At 35.4% G+C, this 10,948-nt stretch overlaps 1 protein-coding gene across 1 annotated transcript in view; it reads right to left on the bottom strand.

The window, feature by feature from the left end:
* Positions 1-175: 175 nt before the first annotated feature.
* LOC106870595 (transcription factor SOX-9) overlaps positions 176-10,948 on the bottom strand; it is a 492,359-nt gene continuing 481,586 nt past the window's right edge. Inside the window, exons 2-3 of the mRNA XM_052976833.1 lie at positions 3,072-3,418; positions 176-1,924 (exon numbers count right to left, since the gene is read on the bottom strand). Of these exons, the coding sequence (XP_052832793.1) occupies positions 963-1,924; positions 3,072-3,418 (1,309 nt within the window). The 3' untranslated portion in view covers positions 176-962. The remainder of the gene's footprint in view (positions 1,925-3,071; positions 3,419-10,948) is intronic.

The raw sequence follows: 10,948 nt of genomic DNA, 5'->3' as shown, positions 1-10,948 counted from the left end.
TATGAATCATATTTTGTTCCTTTTAAAATATCTTACTTTTCAACGTATTCAATGATTATTGATATATCATAGCTGTGTTCATCTGCTTTAAAACATACATACCATGTGGTGATGTAGAAAACACTACAGAAACAAAAACAAAAAAGAAAAATAGTAACTAATACAACGAGAAACATGAAATTAAAAGTTTTTAACAGTCAATTGTATGATACAAGATATACTGTTAATTGATTTTTACATGCATTTCTAAGTACCAGTCTTGTTGTGCTGAACTGAAGAGTTCGAATATTTGGTATTCTTGGAATATTCCCAAGAAGTTCTATTTCAAATGACTTTGATAATATAGATAATTTCTAATTATCATTTATTATCGTTGATAAAACGAGAAAAGTTTTCCTCGTCTTTCTTTTAATAGAGGCACAGTTTTACTTTAACTAGAATCTGATGTCTACTCTACACAAATGTGTGATTCATAAAAAGAAATTTTTAAAATGAAACGCTTGTGCCTGTACACAAACAACTGTTTAAATGTCATAGGATTTGATTTTCAGATTCATGTAAATTAACATGCTTTTTTTGTCACCATTTATTCAATTTGAATATCTCTGATTAAACCCCTACTCTGCCTTTTGCTCTTTCCCCCTAATCGCAAGCATATATATACACACACACACATATATATATATAATCATTTGAAAGCATTAAAGTGTCATTAGATTTTTTCCCCCGAATTTCTAAACAAGTGTTTTAGAATGCTTTCTTTTTCAATTTCTTTTATTTCACAATCACTAGTTCATATACACAAGGGGTTTTCAAGAAATTGTACTTTTGAGATCAGCTGTTTCCTTACAAGGGGAAGGAATTTCGATCTACCGAAGTTTATCGTCAATATTAATATTAATATCATTAGCATATATTTATATATATTACAAATATATATAGGAAAAACGATTTTAAAAGTTTCATGTATAACGTTCCCATGGTTGTTCTCCAGGTCCTGCTGCGACGATGGGGTTAAAGGTTTGTCTAGCCATTGTGAGATATTGATAAGTCGGTGGAGAAGGATTAGAAACTACTTGTCCATTATGGTTTGAGTAATATGTTTGTTGGTGGTTTGTTACTGGGTATATCTGGTCATCGTTCATAGAATAACGAGATGTTGTATTGTCATATTCTTCATATTTGTTTGTTTCGCAACGGTAGTGAGGCGGCAGTGGTTGCGGTTGCGCATGGGGTGCTGGTGGTGGGGGTGCTTGTAGGTGTTCCAGCTTGATGGTTGCCGGTGAATTAGGTTCGCGGAACTTACATTCGTTTTCAGCGGCTGTTGTATAAACTGGTCCGCGATGATGATGTCCTATGTTATTGGCGACTGCGCCATTGTTAGGGTTATTCGTGTTGTTCGAATTATTCACATTAGCATTGTTGGCATTGTTGTTTGGTACCATATTAGAAGCCATTCCTATGTGGCCGTTGGCCGCTTGATGTGCGGGTGGTGGTTGCTGTTGCTGCTGTTGTTGTTGTTGCTGCTGCTGTTGTTGTTGTTGTTGTTGTTGCTGTTGTTGTTGCTGCTGCGATGATAAATCATAAGGAATGCTGGTTGGGCTTCCGTTATTGAAAGGCTGCACGCAAGCACTTGCAGAAACTCGGTAATTGCTAGTCCAAGTAGGAGCAGTAGAGACAGCAGTCGGGCTGGCCTGGTTGTAGCACGTATATCCATTATCAGACTGGGCGGCTGCGGCGGCTGCAGCAGCCGCTGCCGCTACAGCGACGTTATGTTGGTGTGGGAGGATGGCACCTGGATTCATTGCCAAATACTGGTCAAGTTCATGGTCATCAATGTTGTCCAAACTCATTACTTCATTTCCAAGTTCACGTAGATCTACCCGACTAAAGTCAATGGGGTGGGCCTGGGAATGTAATCCTCCTGAAATACATAAATATTAAGATCATGAGAAATCTTCTAACCAATGATTATAAGAATAGATGAAGATGTTTGATATACCTAGATGCAACGTAAAGGATTGCCTCTCTTTACATCTACTATGCACTAAAGATAATATTCTGATCTTCAATCTCTTTTATTGCTCTCATTTCTAATTTTCCAGTAGTTACTTGTCATTCTGAAACCTAGTGTAATATTCCCCCTGTGCGTCATGGAAGGACTCTTTACTCGTGTCGGATAGAATGTTGTTTGATATAAAATAGGTGGTGGTTGGTTGTGAGGATTGAAAAAAGAGGTGCATAAATTGCAATGATCAATATATTTACAAAAGTTTTAAAACTTTAAACTTGTTCAACATCACAAGGCAAGATGAAATATGTGAATGCACATTCTATTTTGTTTTGTCATTAATAAAGTGCGAATATTGTTTTTTTTTTGGTATTTCTTGCAGCTCTTTATTTTCTGAGTTCAAATCCTGCTAAGGTCAATTTTGCCTTCCATCCTTCCTAGGTCGATGGTATCGACTAACACCCACACGGCAAAATAGCCGACCATGTACTTAAATAAAAATCTCGTAATAAAGAGCAATGAGGCAAAAATTTTCCTAATATTTTAGAGGAGATGACCAAGTATTTATCAGTTTGAGAACCCCTTATCTAGAAAAGTAACGCTTACGTGTTCATGGTAGGCCATCATTACCAGAGTTTGATAAAAAAAAAAAAACTACAATGGTCATGAATCAAGATTCATGTATGAGTGACAGAAAAGGCCGCTTGCCAAACAAAAAGCCTTTGTTTACGTCCGTTAACGTTCTTGGTTTGAACCCCACAAGAATCGATGTTGTCTTTACCAGGATTGATACAACGAATACCAGTCATAGAAACATCGTCTATAACAATCGACGAAACCAATATCTCCTTTATTATTTATAAGTTCGTGCTAATGTGGGAATACTCAAATTTACAAATCAAATTCAGGAAGTCGACAAAAATAAGAACTATATTTCTAAAGAAGCATAATCATTAAATATGCTATCCTATATATTTCTGTAAAGATAGATTATAACTAAACTCAAATCAACAAGGTAGAAGCACATTTTCGAAATTTTAAACTTCGTCGAGACACTTACCCATGCTTCTGAGACGTGAACGATCTGCCATGCATTTTATAAGTTCCTGCTGATTTGGTGTAGTTGGTGGAGTCGGTGGCCCATGTGAGCCGTTATGAGGACTTGAGCAATTGCTAGACTCGCCATCACTCATATGTGGAGTGGGTGAGTTCTGAAGTGACTTTAACATCATGCCTGGTGGGAGGTGGTGCTGTACATCGACTGATCCTGAATTGCTAACACCAGAAGTTTTGAGAGGTTTCCGACGACGCGGTTGGTATTTATAATCGGGATAATCTTTTTTGTGCTGGACTCGTAGACGCTCTGCTTCATCAATGAAAGGTCGCTTCTCTTTTTCATTTAATAGTCTACAAAAAAAGGAAAGAAGGAAATAATTTTATTGAAGCTATATTAACTATCCAGTATCACAAACATGAAAGCAAACTGAAAATAAAAAATTGTGACATTCATGCCTTTCTCAATTTGTGAAGAAAGGTTTTTACCTGAGATCACTATTATGTATATTCATTTTCCTGCAAGTGTACCACCTTAACCCGAAGTTTAGCGGATGCTGAATTATTTATTTCAGCAATACCCTTTTAACGGAAATCTAAGAAAGCTAAGATGATTGTAATCGCATACATTAAAATTTATAACGATGGCATATTTTGTCTTTAACCATGGATTCCATCCCCTAAGAGAATCTCACCTAGACTTATATGAATGCTAGACATCGATAATAAATTACATCACAGTCAAATAACGCAGTCTAATAAATTCGCGGGGTTTATTAAATGATTATGCCTTAAAAGATTTTAATTGTATCAATAAAATTACATCAACAGCACATGGGTTAGTGATCTAATGGATACAAATATCATTATATTTTAGAAGTAATAGTTCCTTGTTCGGATCCATCCTGGTACGGTTTACACATCCAAGAATAAGTTCTCTGATGGTGATCAAAGAACAAAACAGATTGAAACATAGTACAGTTAGAAAATCTTTCGTCATTAAAGATGATGATAAAATTTTAGTAACAATTCATTTTAGATATTGAATGAAATTTTCTTTTTATGTAATTAGATATTGACAGTAAACCCAACATATGTTTCATTTAAACCTCTTATAGAATGCAATTCAAATGAAACTCATGAGTAACTCTTTCTTTTACCTACTGATAAATTTCAATATAAAGAACAGTTGAATTATTATTTTGGGTAGCTTAATTAAATAATTAATAATTTATTCATGAAGATGACATCACAGAAAAATGCTGTTAGAAGACAGAGCGTAAGAGTTCTTCGAAGTAAGCCAACAGAGAGTGGTGGTGAGGGGCGGTGATCTTTAATGTAGAAGAAGAATCTTATACAAACTATGATTTAAAACCGACAAAACGACTTTCTTTATACGAAGACCTCTGTCGTATTCCTTTTACATATTCGTATAAATATGTGAAGTTTCAGGCATCTAACGAATACACGCCAAATTCTTAGGTTTGCACGATTACATCTGACCAGAGCTGCACAACAACAACAACAACACTAAACCTAAGCTTTGCAGAAGAATCGCTTTTCTGCTACTTCTATATCACAAGACAATCTTATAATCTATCTGAGTGTTTTAACATCTGTTGCTCCGCTTGAGGCCATCACTGATCTTAGCGGGACAGAATTTTAAAGAAATTAATACGGAAATTTGTTGTTTTATTTTTCTTTAATCTCTAGTACTACTATTCTTTCACAATATCGTGACTTTTTTTTTTTATAATCTCAAAATATAAATTGCAAAATTACAGAATTTCATTGCAAAAGCATATCAAAAGAAATCCAAGCTGGGAAGACCAATTCATTTAAACTGCAATGTCAGTATATTATATATTTTGGCATTTGACCTATTTGCTATTAAGGGGTTTTAGTAAAAATACTCCCGACTTATCTTCTTGATCATGAAGCAAAACGTGGTAAGAAATTTCATGTCACAACAGGAGCGAACAGACCCGGAAGTAGACGAGGAAATGTTTTATAAGTATCTTTTCCTTTCCTTCGGGATAGGTGTCCAGCTGGTAAAGACGACATTTAAAAGAGGATAGGCCGTCATCACATGTCATTATGGTTAAAAGCTGCACTATAATCTAACATTAGGACAGTCTGTTTCTCGGGCTTACGCTTGCTAAAAAAATGGGTCATTTCAGTTACATTCAAACAACCCATTACCACTACCACCACATAAAAACAAATATAAAGCAAATAATGTAACAAGACAAAACAAAACAGGGAAAGAACGCTAGATATCTGTCAAATGTTTTGATAATAAGACAGGCGCACGTTCTCAAAATACAACTCAGAAAAGTGAATCAGTGAAGAAACAAAAAAGAAAAAGAAAACGAAAAAAAGACAGCAAACAGTGGTGTTTGGTTGGAAATCAAACTACACAGGCCACGAAACGACGTAAAAAAAATGAAAGAAAGAAAAAAAAAAACAGTCTATCGTATCAAGTGTTGATACATTTTAAACTGTCTCCCTTTTAATAGCCACATCCTTACTTACACGCATACCTAATACATACACATATCAGATTTATATTGATATAGGTGCGCTTATATATATGTATATATATATATATATATATATATATATATATATATCACTATTATGTGTACGTGTATGTGTTTCGGTCTTTGTGAGTGCTTATGTGTATAAACATTTATAGTGGTGAACATACATTTTCTTTCGTAAAACTGATATAATTCTCAGAGGAGAATCGTAAGAATAAATAAGAAAGACAAAATACCAGAAATATCGAAAACAGGTTAACAACACTTAGAGAAAAGACAACTACAAGATCATTTGAAGAGTAGCGACTGTCGAAATATAAACAAAAACAAAAAACGATGTCGATGTTCATTTTAGACCTATTTTAGAAACTAAGATGGCGACCTAAATATTTATCATATTATGTATGGCATTCAACATTGTGTAAGATGAAAAGTAAACACCCGAGTCGAGATTGTACTTATATTCACTCAGTACAGTTTTTGGTAAGAACCTATTAATTTAACATGGACCATTTTGCCGTTAATAATACTCTGTTCAAAAGAAGCTAACGTAGTCAGCTGATACACTAGCAACATCAACCAAATAAGCCTTAAATCAGAGCCTATTGTTTTAAATACGAATAGGACGCTAAACCCCATTAGATACCGTGAAGCCATTTTGTAGCCCTAAATATTCCCAGAGACAGAGTATGCTTATGGCTGGTATGCTTTTGATCATATGTTTACTAGACTAAGGTTGACTGAGGTCTGAACAAAAATCGTCTGCTAAACGAGGCGCTACATACTAATTCGATCTTCTAGAAATAGCAGCGTAATGTGTTACGGGATATCAAGGGAACGATGTAACTGGAGAGGGTTTCAGGTAGAGTTCTTTATGCTGTATAAATACCAAATAATTCAAAGCTAACTCTACCGTTTTAAAAAGAGAAAGATTCGTAAGATAATGTAGTCCTAGATACAATGTGTCTGGAAACGAGACATGGCAGATGGATAGGGCCGAAATATTCTTATATTCTTATGATGGTATTTTAGTAATCCGGACCAGTTCTTGGTTGAAGTTAATTCCCATTTGTAATATCGATAAAAGCAAGGACGTCACTCATTCTCTGGCATAGAAAATGTGTGATCTACACTTGCGCCAAGGATTGATTTAATTGGTTTCGATCTCCCAAAGGAGCAGCTTCGCTTTAATTCGGCCACTTCACTACTTTCCTCGTCCATTATTCGTACACATTACCCATGTGAGAAAATAAAATAGTCGCACTGTAAGACTTCAAGAAGTGGTCAAAAATGCTCTCTCTCTCTCTCTCCCCCCCCCTCTCTCTCTCTCTCTATATATATATATATATATATATATATATATATATATATATATATATATATATATATATATATATATCTGTCTATCTATCTCTCTATCTATCTCTCACACATACACATCTATACACACATATACATATGTATATTTACTTTCAATAAATGTAGGACTAATGTTTGGGTGGTCATAAATAAGACGATCGACTTAAGTTATCTTTTACTGATTCATGTGTTACGGGATATCATGGGAACGATGTAACTGGAGAGGATTTTTGGTAGAGATCACTATGCTGTGTAAATACCAGATAATTCTTAAGCACCAATTCGTAACTCAACTGAAGATCCGGAAGGTTAGAACAGATGAAAACTTTTTTTTTATCGTGTGATTAGCTAAATGGTTTTAAGAAAATAAACATATAAACACAAAAATAAAAAGAAGTTTTAAAATAAAATAAACTTGGAAAAATAATGTTATTTTTAGAAATAAAAAAATAACTGTCATTCGGTTCTTTTTCCTCTTTCATCTTCTTGTGTATGAAGAAACTTAATAAAAATATTTAATATGACCAAGAAGAGAGAATTTCTAAAACTGATAGAGTGGTGCAGAACTAAATGACTCTTAGTATTCTGTTTCATCTTCCTGTGTCCTGAGATCAACTTGGTCTGACGCATTCCTCTTCGGTCTTCTAAATGAAGCACTAGTTTCGATTTAATATACCACCATATTAAACAAAATTTAACCTTCAGGTTTTATCTACTAAAAACGTCAACAAACAAGAAAATATTCCAGACGAATAAATAAAACAGTAACATAGAGAGAAGCAATAAATTAATAGATGATCAGAGCCGAGACATTTGTACACTACGTTTACAGAACAATATTGTGTACTATTTATACTTAACCTATGTTTGCATATTAGTTCGCTTCACAGAAAACACTATACAAATATATTGCATTCCCCAGCAACATTCTGAAGGATGCTAACTTGATTATCTGCAGACCTTCAATTTTCGAAACAGTTATCTGTTAACTTCTTTCAATTTTGTCGAATTTATATTTCTATTTCATATAAGATTCGTTAGCGGTATAGGATACATTCTCTTTCCCCGAATCAGAAGCAAAACAAACAATGTTGCTAATAGCATAAAAAAAAAGAAAAGAAAAAGGTTTCTAGTTGTCCCTGACTTTAAAGGAACAGTCTTACTAACACCATTTTTGTTTTACTAGTTCGTAGTGGTCGGAAGTTCAGTATCCATGAACGTTTATTGATTTTAGTTCCTCCCTAGCTGGTAGAAGGAAGCTACTTATCCTCACGTCGGGCACTTGGCTCAAACCCATACAACGGAGCAAATAACGCAAGACATCCAAGGACCAGGCAGTGGGGTTAACTCGAGCAGAACGGTATCACCTAAAAAATCAGTGATCAAGAAGCTGGACGCAAGTTCCCCAAATCCGTCCCTCTGGATTAATATCATATTTTATCGACTTTAGAAAAGCCAGGAATTCGAAGCCAGGATGTTCCAAGAGCAATTGGAAAGAAACATCAAGGGTGGCGAGGCTGGGTCACTACTTTGAATGATTTAATCAAGCAAAATGCATACATACATACATACATACATACATACATACATACATACAATCATATATGTAACTGTATAAGTATATATATATATATATATATATGTGTGTGTGTGTGTGTGTGTGTGTGTGTGTATGCATCAAGGTGCCGTGCTGTGGGACGGAAACCAAGACAGCGTAGATGGGGAGCGAGCTTCTTAGCGACACAGCCATACAAACGCGTGTGCGCGCGCACGCACGCTTCAGACACGTGTCTTCGAATATATTCTTAGCTGTAAATAGACAAAACAAACTAAACAACCGACTGAGGCAAAACCGGATATAAGCGTGCACGATGATGTGCATGCACACGAGTAATATTTTTTGCTGTTGCCACGATTGTAACACGCAGACAGATAGATTTAATTTAAGTGCATTAACATCATGCGACTTTCAGACGCAAAAATTGAAGCTCTCCATGAAGAAGTGTAGACATTCAGCACTTACGTTAACAGCTTCATTTTAAACATGGCATATATGTGGCTATGCATGTAGCTTATTCTTCCTGACTGGGATTTTAGAGTGATTTCACCGGCGGTTTGACCGGTGGTAAGGTTTTGAGGAACTGAATAATTAAGGTCTTTTCTAGTCATTTATCCTTTGAATTAGGTCTTGCTGATTTCTGTTGCCTCAGATATCATGATCATCTGTAGTGTGTTGAATTTCTCACCAAAAGTCCGGTTTCTAGCCTACATTAGAATGCAGCAAATATTAAACAAACAAGGCTGTCTGGGACATATGTATGAGTGTATATGTCTGTCTATCTATCTATCTATCTATCTATCTATCTATCTATCTATCTAAATATATATATATATATATATATATATATATATATATATATATATATATATATATATATATATATATATGCGTATGTATGTACACCAAAATATACACAAATACACATATCTATGTCACGTGGCGGATAGAAGCAATACTCTTCAAATGCCTTTCAGCGCTCAAAACTCATTTATGATCTCACGCTAGGAAAGAGCAATAATAAGTAGATTAGGTCAAGCTCTACAAGGACCAGAAAGCCACTATATAAGTATATGTAAATAATCACTTGTACAATCTCGAACAAACGCATTGCGTACATCCATACACACACAAACTCAGAGATATACATGCCTTCGCATACACATACGCAGTCTGATCAATAAGTATCCGGACCTTGAACTCTGCTGTGCATGCGCACTAAGTTTAACGTTCTAGCTCACTCCGTCGTTTACAGCAGTGCTTGGAAGGAAGGTGTTTAGCGTGTAATCGTCGCATTGACAATGATAGAGAAAGTTGTCATGGCGATATCTACTCAGAGGTCGACGCAAGGTTGCAGAAAGTGTATGGAGAGGAGTGTATGAGCCGCGCACAAGTGTACGAGTGGTTTAGACGTTTCCAAGATGGCCGAAAAAATGTAAATATTGACGAACGTTCTGGGAGACCCGCAACCAGCAACACTGAGAAAAATAACGCAAATGTGCGTGCAATTGTGAGGGGAAATCGTCGAATCACCAACCTTGAGTTATCAGAAGATGTGCAGATTAGTTACGGTTCAATTCAGTCCATTATCACTGAAGATTTGGGTATGAGACGCGTGTCTGCCAAGTTTGTGCTAAAACTGCTTTCAGCTGCCAGAAAGACACTTGAGTTTCAGTAGCACAAGAACGATGAAAATTTTTGAAAACTTTGCGTAGGCCTCTGAGCAGGTATCAGCAAGCTTTTGGCAAAATTTGATGCAGATACTCAACATTTTCTGCCATGGTCGATGCGACGATCACACACTACACACGTTCCTTCTAAGCACTGCTGTAAACGGCGGAACTGTAACTCAGAGCGTAAAGAACTCGGTCCGACGCTCTAATGCAATGGTTCTCAAAGGAGTTCCATATGACACTTCGGGGTGGTTACCACATAAGTTTCTGTTGTTAAAATTCATGTGCAATAATTTGTTCATACTTCTATAATACACAAAATATTTCAACCATATCTTTTATATAATTCCTAAAAATATTTAATTACAAAAAATATAATTGGATTTTTTTAAAACATTAAATGGTTGTGAGGGTCCATCCCAGTAAAACAGGGATCAAAGGAGTGCATAACTAAAAATGGTTGCTCTAATGGTTCGGACAATCCTGGATCAAAGAAATAAGAACACTAGAAAACAAAGAAGTGTCCCTCGAATTTATGTATTTTCCAACAAGCAATCTCCACAAAAGCAATAACAGTAACCATATTGGTAATACAGCCTAGAGTGTCGGATTCAGGCACATAGTTTTAAAGAAAAATTATATAAAATGTATTAAAGAAGTGTGTATGCGGTTCATAGGCTGTACGATTTAAGAGACACTTGCAAGCATTGAGATATATATCTAGGTCAGTCTTTATAACCTCTTAATACTT

Source organism: Octopus bimaculoides, chromosome 2 (assembly GCF_001194135.2).
Source record: "Octopus bimaculoides isolate UCB-OBI-ISO-001 chromosome 2, ASM119413v2, whole genome shotgun sequence".
NCBI classification, from domain to species: Eukaryota; Metazoa; Mollusca; class Cephalopoda; order Octopoda; family Octopodidae; genus Octopus; species Octopus bimaculoides.
The sequence above is the reverse complement of the archived record's forward strand: the minus strand, read 5'-3'. Positions and strand labels throughout refer to the sequence as shown.